Source organism: Athene noctua, chromosome 10 (genome assembly GCF_965140245.1).
Source record: "Athene noctua chromosome 10, bAthNoc1.hap1.1, whole genome shotgun sequence".
Taxonomy (NCBI): Eukaryota; Metazoa; Chordata; class Aves; order Strigiformes; family Strigidae; genus Athene; species Athene noctua.
The window spans coordinates 1,060,055-1,073,477 of NC_134046.1; the positions used below are offsets into that span (position 1 = coordinate 1,060,055).

The window sequence follows — 13,423 nt, forward strand, 5'->3', positions numbered from 1 at the left end:
TCCTTCACCCCCAGACACGTCGGAAGCCTACCTGCTCAGGTTCTTTCACAAGCCTTCTCATCGCAGCACGTCTCAAATGAAAGTAACCTCACTCAAACCTTGTTCAGTCCTTGGGCACATCCTATCCTGGAAACATGCCCACCTTGCTTTTCTGATTTTGAAAGTCTAACATGCTAATCTGGGTCAGTCTTCTCTTCACTCAGCTGAAATTCATCAGGTACCTCTACTGGCTGGTTTATTTAAAAATCTCTACATCTCTTCCCATTATGAACTGGCTTATGGTAGAGTACCAAAGACATAGAAAATAATTGAATCATTTCAGATTGGAAGAGAACACTCTCTTCTTTGTTGAGTGTCTCTTTCTATCAGGAAAAGTGGGGGGAGTGAAAATGAGAGACTCACCTTCAGGGCAGGAATCTCCACATTGTCACCAAGGCTAACAGAGCCAGAAAGAATAGTCCCTGTCATCACCGTGCCCTGACCCTTGATAGAGAAACAGTGGTCGACTGCCATAAGGAAGTGTCCTGAGGGGTCTCTTGATGGCAGGTAAACCTGAGACTTGAGGACCTGGAAAAAAAAAAAAAAAAAAAAGAAAAGATAAAAGCAGCACCATGCCTGGGTGAAAAGTCATGACAGCCATACAGCAAAAGGCAGGCAAGCAGATGATTGATTGAACAAGCTTGCAGTTTTACTGATTTCAGGCATCTCCCAATGAGCTCAGAATGCACCAATGTCAAATTAACTGTGTGGGCCGTAGAGGAGACGTACACTTAACAGCAGGAACAGTTCGATTTTCTGCCTTAGAAAGATTTGGTGCTGCACATTTAGCTTGGTTAGCAAAACTGCCCTGGCAATAAACTTGCTGCCAAACTCAATATAAACACTGCAGCAAAGCAAAGAGGAAAAATAACTTCTACATGTTCCCCCACCCCCTTTTTTTCCTCTCTCAAAAGTACAATTTTACAGTGCGTTTTGCTACTGCAGCTTTTTTGGATTTTGTAAAAATGAATTTATATACAGATATTAGTGCACCACAGAGCCCATCCCTGCCTTCCTCCCAGAAAAACTATGATACTGGGTTAAGTTTTCAAAGTCGACTTCCCCTTCAGGTATCTGTTAACACTTCTTGGAGGATCAAACCACTAAGAAAAATAGCTACCTAAGTACCATTTTCTAGAGAAATTCTCCAAGTTTAGGATTTCTGTCTTGCTGACAAATACTCTTGTTTCTTAAACCGTATCACTGTATAGAGAAGACCTTAATTACAGAAATGCAGCCATGGACCCAAGAGTGCTTCTGAGGAACTGGTTCACTCCTGTTTCAAACCACTTTGAATCTCTGCCTCTGTTAGAATACCAGCATATAAACTTGGCCTTTAATGTCTGCTTTTAAGGTCAGAAACAGCAGGTTAAGCCTGCAGTTGTAATGGCAGAACAATGGAGAGGGTCTCTTATCGAGGACAGGAAGGATAAACCCTTGAAGCTCGGTGGCAGGGCTCACACAGCATCTGCCAGCTCTTCTAATCTTCAGTCTGAGCTGACAGAAACAGCTCTAACATGGGTATTTCCTTCAGAGTTTTTAACCCTGGGGAACATCCCAGTGAACGTGCCTAGAACCCGGTGAAGGCAGAGCTAAGGACTTGCCTCCCCACCTCTCTAGACACTGCAGTGGGTGCCCTGGTTCCTAGCAAGTCTCTCCCGAGGCCACACCACATCACAGGCCTGTCTCGGGGCACACGTGCCCGGGAGGTGGTAGGACACTCAGTGCTCAGCACCTATGTGGAACATCCTCCCTTTGTACGGGCCAGACACCCCCAGATTTTTGATGACTGGTGCTGCACCCTAACCAGCAGTTTACAAGTACTTTAAACCTGGCGGCATCGAAAACATCCAAGTCAGACCTTGGCAAGTCTACAAGGAATGATGCCTTTGTTTTAGGGCTACTTTCTGCTGTCTGCAAGTAACAGTGGCACCCCTCCAGGGCAGAGATGCGACTTTTCCCTAAAGCTTATTCACACAAAGGGTGACAAGTCTACTACAAGCTACAAACTGCTTTCAAACAGCTATTTTAAGTATCCTGCCCTTCACAGGGTAAGCTTCATGCCATATAACTTAGTTTCTTGAAAACCTGAGAATTTATTCTCTCCCTGCAAAAAACAAAAAAACCCCAAACAAACCAAGAGCAATGAACACAACCCACATTGCTGGGACGAAGGATACCTGTGAAGCATTGGTTTGCTTAAAGTCTTCTCTTGTTCACACGTGTCTGAATGTTAGCTATACAATCACAGTTTTTTCAAGGTCCTACCTCGTTTGGGGCACAGGGTAAATCCAGGCCATGCTTTTTCTTTTCCAGCTATGTAAGGCATGCAGTAAGCAAGGCACAGTATCACAGAGAAAGATGGTTTCATCATGAAGGCAGGTGTTGCTCCTCTAGAGAGTGGATCCTACACTTGCTTATGCCAGAACTCCCATGCATTGCCATTCGCTTAAAAATGAAACTTCCCGCAGGTAATCACTGACTATACACCTCGGACTGTCCAAACAGAAACCCAAAGCTTAACAGAAGTGCTAAGCGCTCACAACTGCAATCAAAATTGGCAGGTACTATGATCGGAACACAAACATGTCCCCAAAGAGTTCCTAGTTTCCTTAAATTTGGCAACCAAAATCAGTAAACTCAATGGACTTAACTGCTTTGTGCCTCAGCTTCCCAATCTAAATATGGATTAAAGTCACCTCTACACTTCCTACAGGTCTTCTGGAAGTAAATTAACTGTTTGCCAAGTGCTCAAACCACAGTCACGTGTGCCAAAGAAAAGTCCAGGAGGAAATTAATCATCCTGAATAAAGAGCAGTATTTGAATGGAGTCATGAGGGCACACGGAGAATAATGAGAATTCAAACAAAATACGGACTACCTGCTCACCACTTGAGCCCTGTCTATCCTGTGCAAGGAGTGAGGTAAAGGTTGTTTAAAATAAAGAATCATGCACTTAAACACTGGATCATAATACACACACTAAGGAAGGAGGCAACCACTCTACTGTTTTCTTAACTGCGGCACAATTATAAAACACCACCTACCAGGGATTTGGCAGAATTATAGAACTACTTCATTATGCCTCATAACTCTTTACAACTTTAAAACCAATTTCACCACACATGTGATAGCTACTTCTTCAGGCAGAGCTATTCAAAGGCATTGAAGCCTAGCAGTTGAAAAAGGAGATTCACTTTTGGGGCATGCAACCCCAACTTCTCCGTTCACTGGAAGGAATCCCTAAAGAATCAGGTTCCTTAAAACTGACATTAGTGCAGGAGTTCCTCAGCTCTAAATACTAATGCAGCGTACTTCAAAAGACTTAAAGGAAAGTTTGAGCATATTTTATGTTATTATGTTCTTCAGCAGGTACCTCGATTAATTCGGAAACACCTATGGGGTTCTCAGACTCTGGGGCTTCTGGTCCACCAGGCTTTGCTGCAACAGCAACAATTGGGCATCCAGAGAACCTGAAAGAGAAAGACTCCCACCATTAGACCACAGATCTCCTACACGTGTCAGTGTAAAGCAGTTCCAGGCTCATCTGACAACGAAGGCAAAGAAACTGTCTCAAATTCCGATTTATCTGCTCTTCCCCCCCAGTGACTAACTGACAAGTTTTCCCTGAACTACCAGCACCTGCCCCACCGGGCTTCACTAGGAAGCCTGCAGTGCCGCTAGATCATCTCCGGATTCAGCTCTGCTGTGGGCACAAGCAAGACTTCAGTTTATTTCAGAACCAAAGGTCTGTTACCCTGGTTTACTGGAGCGGCTTTTCATTCAAGGCGTTTTCCTGGGGACTGGCACTGTTTTCATTCAGACAATCACAACCCCGGCTGCGGAATCATAACCTTCAAAGCAGGAGCCAAACAGAAGATGGCACATGATGCCTAACCCCGAGCCTGCAGGCGGACGGCAGGATCTGCAGACAGGAGATCTCAATCTGCTGACATCAAAGTTCATGAAACTCACAGATCTCAAACATGCAAAGGTTCACAGAAAAGCCGCACTTCCACAGCTGACCTCATTTTAGCTTTTCTCTTACAATGAATTTTACTCTTCAAATCCCTAATAATCAACAGGTTTTTTTTACAAATTCAGTCAGCAGACTTAACTTTTGCTCCCTAAAATGCAGCTTGGGGTTGGAATAATTTGATAGCTTGTTTTACCTACATTTTGGAAAGGGAAGTTAGACTATAAGTCAAATTATTATTGTATTTTTCAAAAGTCAGGATTAACCATGTAATATATATATTAAAGCAATGGAATAATAATCAGCAATAATACAAAAAAAGTGATTGGTTCTCAAATACTTGATTCTTATGCAACAGATTTGGACCAAAAGCAATTGTTATGGTCATCCTTTTGACGCCCACTCCCCGTAGATTTTATCTCAAAAAGGGAGTGAACTGGAGGAAAACACAGTGCCTTGATAAAGAAAAAATTGTGAAGTTCTACAGAGGGAGCTCATTTAGTGACCAAACAGTAGTCAAGCATATAAAGTATTTTCTTTGTTTATATGCCATAAATCTGAGGCATGTAAGGACAAAGGGTAATAAAAATGCACACGGAGAATTCCTGTGATCAATTTTTGAAATTTATTTTCCTACAAATTCAAGGGCATTGTATTGCAATAAACAGAAATTTATTCTGAATCATGTGCTTTACTCCTTTTCCCATGTATCAGAACAAACTGGAGTAATCATGTACTGCCTTTGGAGGCACTTCCACACAATGATTCAACCCTACTAAAATTCTTACTCCATCACACCCATCTATTGTCAGCAGAGGTTAGACCCTGCTGGACAAAGATAAAAGCTGTCATGTGAAAAAAAAAAAAAAAAAATATAACGAAATAGAAATTCCATTGATAGGGACCGTTTGCTTTTACTTCTGGTACCACTCCATGGAACAAGCAACTTTTAGATAGGTTAAATTTACAAGTGTCAAACTATTCCAATGTACAAGTTACTTTTCCTCTGCCTGCTTTCACCTCCCACGGAATCTCCTGACACCACCAGAGTAACTTCCCTGGCATCAGCAGAATACCTACTCTATAGCTGCAGCAGACTTCAGATTTGATTACTACTATGGAACTGTGTGTGCATGCCTGTGTGCAGAATAGTAATCATCAATGAGTAAACTACTCCTAGAAAAACAATCATTGCCAAGGGCTTAGGGTTAGAGGCAACTGTCAAGTGGTCTCAGCCTATGTCCTGCTAATAGGAGTCGTTCAGAAATACAGAACTAGTCGAAAGCCGGGCATTTGGAAATTCGAAGGGGGAAAGAGGCTATTGAGAAACACCACACGCCTGAGATACAACAGGACAAGCACTTTACAATCAAGCCCAGGTCAGCAGTGCTTCCAAAGCGCCATAAAGCACAGCCTGCACATGCGAAAATGAATTTTTGTTGTGAGAACAATACACAGACACATCCGATAAAAGAACATTTCTAGGATCCAGAGTTCCAGCGAGTAATTAAAACATTATGAGGGGATCATTTCTCTCCAGGTGGAATCACAGCTGTTGTGATCAGCTGATACACATCCTTGTATTGAAAGGGCACCAGCAGTAAGGACCTCACAGCTAGCATCCCAACTGTTTCATAAACTCACTTCCCCTTCAACTGTGACAGTCTGCTAATTTTCAAGCCATGTTGTAAAGACCCATCTGTACTCCAGGATATAAAGAGAAGATTTAATTCAAACAGCGTACATTAAAAAGTGTTTCTGAACACCAGTTTCCTTACAAAAAAATTGTCTTCCTTTTATGAATATACAATTAGAAAGGTCTTTTTTCCAATTGTTTGCAACATGATCTTGGACTAAACCAAGAATGAAGTACCACCTGCAGCAGCAATCACTGCCATTCAAGAAGAATAAACACATTTTAGAAGGACAAAATAAAACTGAGTAGTATAGTAGGATAAACTCTCTTAAAAATCAATAAACTTCTTCGCATAGATGAGAAACAGATAAAAAAATAACTATTAATCATAATACTGCTTAATTCACATTCTTATATATCAACCTTTCAAACCACCAAATAAAATCTTAAGTCATTAGATAATACACTCTAAAATTCTCCTAACTTTGTTATCTCAACGCTCTCCCCCCAGGATTACCTGAGAATCTGATCAACAAACTCCGAGCTATAAACCTGTTGATCCCAAATGCTTTGATATGTTGCAGGTGTCTCTCTACCTCCCCTAAAACCAGAGGGAGCAACCTACAGAGGAACCCAACCCACCCTGCTACCAGAGAGAACTGAAGGTTGTAGATTCTAAGTTCGCAAGAGAATATCACTTCCCTGGCAAGCTCCAAACCGCTCCCAGCACAACGAACAGACCCAAGAACAACACAGGAGCTGGCAAGACACCAAGATCTTCGCAGTGGCTGCTGTGACAGTTGCACAGTTGAGAAGGGACGTTGCCCTGCCATCACCAACACCCTGAAACAGGAACAGCCCCATCCAGCCAAGCTTTGCTTTGGTCATCCTGGTGAAGTTCACTCCTCCGTACGCTGAAACATATTTCTTTGATTCTTCAAATCAAAATGTGACCTAACAGCTATAAACGTGGAGTCAGCGTCCCCTTAGGACCCTGGGCAAAGCAAGCTGTGCTTCAGTTTGGGTAACCACTACATAAATATTGTGTCTCTGTTGTTATTTTCCCACTTAGTAAAAATCTCACTGCACTTCATCCCTTCTGTACCTTAATTAATTTGCCTAAAGAGGACTGACAAACATCACCCCAGCCAGAGCCACAACATGTTACGCAAGCTTCCATCATCCTGTTCTGCCTAGTTGGGGCAATCACATTTTTCACCCTCAGTTAAACAAAAGCCCTAACATTTTCTTTTCTTTGGAGTAAAAAAACCCTGCAGATCACAACAAAAGTTGCAAGCCCATAAACTGAAAAAAGCCCAAACAGAACAAAAGATGCAACAAACACATATCCAACAGTTCTTCACCTGGATATTCTGGGGTTTTTAATCCAATCTGACCTCCACACAGCACTTTAAGCTGAAAAACTTTATTATAGGAAAATATCTCTGTACACATGACACTTGCAGATGCCAATTCAGGACTGCACTTGAGTTTCTGGTAACCTTTCCATTCTCATCATCTTTGCTAGACATACCAGTATGTTCAGAAGCATGTTGGAAGGGAAATGTAGGTGAAGTATTTTTGTTAAACATTTTGTTACTAGTTAGCTGTTAATATTACTGTTAACTTACTTCGTATTTTCCAAGGTCTTCTGCATTTTCTTAGTCATCTTCTCAATGGCACTTTGTCTCTTCCCTTCTGGAAGGAGATCTATTTTGTTCAGAACTACCACCATCTTCTGGCAGGCAATTTGCCCAATTACCAAGCACTCTGCTGACTGCGTCTGCATCCCTTTTGTCACATCTATTACAAGCATCATCAGATCAATAATCTGGGCACCTGGAGGAGAATTCAGAGTCAGTATTGCAGCAGCATGAAAAGATTAAGGATCATTTTCTCAAATAATCTCCACAAAAACTGTACAAATCTATGTACAAATGCCCAGAAATATGAACAAATCACAAGTCCAAGTAAGCATCGAATGCAGAGCTGTGTTTGAAAATAAGACCCCAGGAACTTAAGATATTTCATGCTACCATTGGATCATAAAAAAATATGGGAGTGTCATATTTTACATATTCCTCCATATTAACAGTTCAAGTTGAAGGATGTTACCACTGTATGTAAAAAGAAAGGAAAATTACCCATGCAGCAACACAAGTATGACATTTGTCTCAATTAGAGATAATTAAAGAAGCTGAGCAAGAATATGATACAGCCAAAGAAACACCACAACACTGCAGACAGCTGCACACTCGGAGGAGCCCCACGCCCCGTAAGTGTGGTTGCAATGCTCAGTCCCCACCTGCTTCCCACCATTTCTTGCAGAGTCCAACATTTGGTAGAAGTGAAAACAAGGTGACCACCAGAGGCAGGTTTACCCCAAGTATAACTCAATCCCTACAATCTCTCAGCGGGAGGAAGAGATGATTTAAACCCTGCAAGATATTGTCTTCGCTCTCAACTCAGATCTACACAACTTGAACACGCACTTCATACACAGCCACAAACAGACCCGACTCTTAGATCTCTTCAAGAAAACATTCCTAAATTTTAGGCTGAAGTTAACCCATCCGGCTGCTGAATTATTTTTATTTTATTTGTCAAAGTATTGTTGTCATGAACCCTTAAAACCTCTGATTGAAGCAACGTGAATTTCATGGATTTAAATTAGGTTTCAAGGAAGCTTTTGATGAATGTTGGGCCTTCCACTAATTACATTCAGGATTTTCCTGTCTCATTCCAGGTAACTGAAATACTCTGAATACAAAAAAAAGTGAAGTGCAGACTTTAATGTTGAGAAAATTGAAACGTAAAAAACTAGAACAAAAATCTAAAGCTTAACTACCAGGAAATGATATGTCAAAAAACACATTTTCAAAGAAGATAAAAGCTAGAAGTCATGCAAAATTACAGCATTCGGAATTTAAGTACTTTTAATATTTGCCTTAAGCTTTTGATCAGAAGAACGAGAAATCGATACAACTGTTCCTTGTTCCTTCGCCTTCCCCAGCATTCCCCTCCCCACTTTTTTTTTTTTTTTAAAAGCTTTTACAATGGCAATGACAACAGCTAGCCTTGTTCATAATTCCCATGAACTCAGGATAGGAAATCATTCTGAGGTTGAAGTGCATGGGTGAATGAGTGGGTGGGAGCTACAACAAGAAAAAAAAAAAAGTTACAAATGACTATTTTCAACCTACCAAAGCTTTCATCTTGTAATAATGAATGCTAAACCCTTCAGAGCACTAGTTGGATAATTATGACAATTTCCAAGCTCCTGCAGAATTTTCACCAATCCTTTCAAATATCTCTCCTTGACAAGTCAAGGACAGAATTTACACCTTCAGAAGTATTTTTTTATTTTTATTGTCTCGAGAATTGTATTCGTTTAGAACTTGCTTGAACCATAACACAAGCATCACCAAGGCTGTACAAAAGGCTCAGAAGAGCAGATCTGAAGGACAGGAAGCAAGGGGAACGGACGGCATGGAAACAGTTCAAGTGGGACAAAACACCCAACCATCAGAACGCATGCACTCCTGTGAGTACAGAGAGCAGGGGGGGTTTACACTCAATATCCATATTTTATATTAAACTATACCGCACAGTATATTCTTACTACGCAGGTGAAATCCTTAAAATGAATGGGCATTATTAAAAACAAACCACCAAGCCAAATTCTTTATTAATACTATAAAAAGTGCATCTAGTGAAATACCAATGCTGCAGCTTAAGGCTTGGCCAACGCCGTTATGACGACTAGAGCACGGCAATCCTTATGCTCCAGAATTAAGCCAAAGTAACCAGATCCAAACCGGGCCTTGCAAAGGCAGGCTGATAAGACACATTATATATGTAGGGTGTAGTGTCTCTTCCCTCCAACAGGAGACAAAAATCTGCACTGAAACCGTTATATGCAGTTTCAGTACAAGGGCCACTTTATCTTGAAACACTAAATCAACTGCTTTGAATACATTTGTTATAAAGCAAATACTTGTAATTGATGTATTTATGAATTTATTAGCAACACTCTAAAAGAGCCATAAAAACCATCAGCCCAGTTGCTAGAAGGTCAAGAATGTCTACCTCAGGGCATTTCATAGCAAAGAGAAGATGAACAAAGGAAAAATAACTCTACAGTCCATGGAAAAACTCCAGTAACACCAGAAACTATATCGCGATGCTCCAGACAAAAACACATTACAAGTCAAGGAAACGGCAGCATACCCAAGTCTGCAAATATGTGCTTCAGTACAACTATTGTGCCTCCTTCCAAAGCCTTAACGTGCTAACTGGCCACAGTTGGTGAGTGATGTTGCAAGATGGAACAGAAAGCCTGGCAGGAGAAGAGCCAGCACCCCAAGCAGGGTGGGAAGCTGCTGCCCTTCGGAGTCATGGAACCAAGGGAAAGATCAGGACAGCACTGACAGAAATACTTTAACTGCATTTTCCCCGAGGCATGAGGATGCTTCGTACGTGTCTACTCACGCATATCAAGACACAAATGCTCAAGTTTACAGGACCCTTGAGTAACAAGGCAAAAAAAATAAGGCTGACATTTAGTTCCTCAACTTTCTTCTTTGAGATGTTTAATAAACCATTTCTGACAACTCACCTTCTTCCCAATCCCTCAAATCTTCTAGAATCCACTTCCACAGTTGCCCTTCATACATGCATAATCGTTCATCAAATACTAAAATGAGATAATCTAGAGAAGTCAAAACAAAGTGCACAGGGATTCACAAATGTCACATCCCTAATCAGGAAAGCTGGCAGGTCACTTGTAACAAGGTGACAAAACTACAATCCCCTCCCGCTACTGAATATGGGACATCTCATTCAGTACCTTTAGCCTCGCAGCATGTAAACAGAAATAGCAGACTTGCAATATAACTTCATATTCACTATTTAAATAATCTTTATCACACTAATAATCAATCAACTCACTACCATGTTAAATCTCAGTCAACAAAAGGAACAATACTCCGGAAAAATTTTCTGCAGTAGAGCAAGATTTAACTAGGAAAGCTGAAGCGAGGATGGATTGTAAGAGTATTGTTATGTATGTCATCTGACTTGGAAACACCTTTTAATTGAGGCATAAAAATATTACGGCCATACCAAACAAACTCCAAAAACAACAAGAACAAAACAAAGTGGCAATATCACTCAATAGACCTGCACTATCTGACCACAGAATGCCTGCCATGGGCTCTTGGGTGAAAGAGAACAAAAAAGAACTGAAACACTTTGCTTTTTTGCTTAAAAAAGGAGACAGGATACGGTCCCACAGAGTTAAGAAGAATGATATGGAAGAAATAGGTGTTCCTCAAGCCCTCAAAGCAGGCAAGTGGCTTTGAACTACTCTGAACAAAGCAGAGACCCGTGCAAAGGACGGGTGTGCATATAGGGAAGCACAGCAGTCAATAAGAATATTTTATCTGTATTGAAGCAGGTCATATAGAATCAATGATAAAGTTAAACTAAGGTATTCAAACGATTTCCTCTACAGAAAACACAGGGGTGTAACCTTTTATTTGCTGTCTCATCTAGGAAAGAGGTGTTCAAGAACATTCAGAAAGACAGAGTCCTCCTGACATGCGATTTCTCACTTTGCTTGAAAATGAAAGATCAGCTATCAGAGTATCCTTCATGTGATGACATACAGCTCAGATGTAGCCCTGTAAAAAGCAAATGAAACAAACCAGTTGTCATCAGAAAACACAAGGAGGTGGGGAAAGATGGGAATTATATTGCCAGATAAGCAGCTAAACCACAGCAAAAACAAAGTAAAGCAGATAGTCTGAGTGAAGAAAAAACAAACAAGAAAGATAACACATGAACAGAGAGGAGCTGGATGACAGCCAGATACAGGAAAAATGCAACAAGGCAGCATCCCAGAGAAAAGACTGCAAAGAACACCAGCTAAACCTGGGGGCAGCAGCACTCGTTTGTACCACAACAGTGACAGGGAACACAGGATTCTCAGATATTATGAAAAATAATTTCACAAAGAAAGAAAAAGTCTAGCCCCTGCCTTGAACAATCACATCCAACCCACTCTTGCTTCTGAAGTTTGGGGAATATCTGATTATGAACAGTCATTGGGGAAGTCATTTATTATTCTTTACTCATGGGACTAATTAAATCAGAGATGTCATAGGTTATGGCAAGTTTCAGAAGCGCAGAAGGCAGCAACTCTGCTTCCCTGGACTGGCCATTGGCTCAGTTTCTCTAAGGGAAGAGCAGACTGACAGCACTTGGCATGACATCACTCATAGCCGGCTCTCACTCCCGATCCTGGAAGAACTCACCAGCTGCCGAGTACACTGGAGAAGGCAAATGACCCAGGACAATAGCATGCATTAAAAAAAAAAAAGCATTGATGAACTTTTAATCTTTAGGAGAAAATTCATGGCATTCTCTGCTTTTATGTTATTTAGTGTATTATATATTCAAACCTTTACTGAAACGGGAAGAAAGGCCAACCCAGAGTCCTCACAAGGCTGCAGACCTTCATCCCCTGCATTAGATTTGCTTCTTACCCCTTTATCATCACACCTACCTTTGATCTGAAGCATAAGGCACACAATTCTGCTCACTGAAGCTGAAGCAGACAAACCCTGCCACGTTGACACGCTACTGTCTCACATCCTTACACAAGAGCATACGATTAGCAAACCCCGCTCTGTTACAGTGGCATTCACAGGGAAACACCATGTGGGTACCAACCTACAGGCTGCATTTTTAAAAACTGTAAAGCGCTGTAATTGCCGTGTTTATTTTGGAACAGAACATTACGTGTTAAATAACAAACCTCCTCCAGCCTGGATCACAGAAGCTGTTCCAGTTCTGCATGTACATGAACGCAGAACACCTTCTGTTTGTGCAGCCCTTTGCATGCTTGTAAACGATAAACCCAAACTCCCTGACCCAGCTGGGTGGAGATGGAGCCACAGAGCAAAGTGCAGCATTTAAAGTCAGAGGGCATTATTAGGTCTAGGGGGAAAAAACCCAAAACATTTCAGCCTCTCATATTACTTTATCAGTTCCAAAAGCCTATTACTATTTCATCTGCACTGTGGCCACTTTCGGAACCATTCAGTTTTACACTCCAAGCACTAAACCAGCTAGCAATTTCATCCTTACTGAAAAGGAGAATGAAAAGGTGTTTTCAATGAACAGGCAAAATCTTAATTGTTTTCAACAGATATAAACCAAGAACGCAGAGCATTTACAAGTAGTACTATTTTGGCAAGCATAACTCTAGCATTGCATTAATTCCCCCATAATACATCAAAATCAAGCTCACTGGGCTCCAAACAGTAAACCCTGGGCTAGTGGAGGGAAGAAGAGGGGGTCAAGCCCCTGTGTGAGCGAGGGGAGGTTCTGCACGCCACACGAGCACAGAACATCGCCGCAGATTCTCACTCCTGGCTTCTTTAAGCTGCCGTGTCCTGTCCCGTTTGTGGTTACCTTTTTAGCTGACTTTACACACACAGCACCACTCCTGTTCACAGGCACCAAAAGGAAGCAGAAAGTGGAATTTGAAATGTAGAAATAAAATAATTGTGGGCCATGGGCTATAATTTGATTTCATGCTTTACAAGGAAATGAAAGAAGACTTCCTTAAACATACTTTTTTTTTTCTAAATATGCTTTTTACCATGTTAGGATTTCCTCTAGTGCAGAAGAGAAAATAGGATTGTAGAAAATGTACCGTTCTCAAGTATCATTGCTACTCAGGGGCAAAGCTCTGTTTTAATGTG

The 13,423-nt window shown here is 41.3% G+C and overlaps 1 protein-coding gene across 3 annotated transcripts in view; it reads right to left on the reverse strand.

The window, feature by feature from the left end:
• EEFSEC (eukaryotic elongation factor, selenocysteine-tRNA specific) overlaps positions 1-13,423 on the reverse strand; it is a 130,398-nt gene that overhangs the window by 84,455 nt on the left and 32,520 nt on the right. For 2 of the 3 annotated variants that reach the window (XM_074914011.1, XM_074914014.1), the window contains 3 exons: positions 7,283-7,490; positions 3,416-3,512; positions 403-567 (listed from right to left, as the gene is read on the reverse strand). In XM_074914011.1, coding sequence (XP_074770112.1) covers positions 403-567; positions 3,416-3,512; positions 7,283-7,490 — 470 coding nt within the window. The remainder of the gene's footprint in view (positions 1-402; positions 568-3,415; positions 3,513-7,282; positions 7,491-13,423) is intronic. The other variant, XM_074914012.1, reaches the window with a different exon arrangement.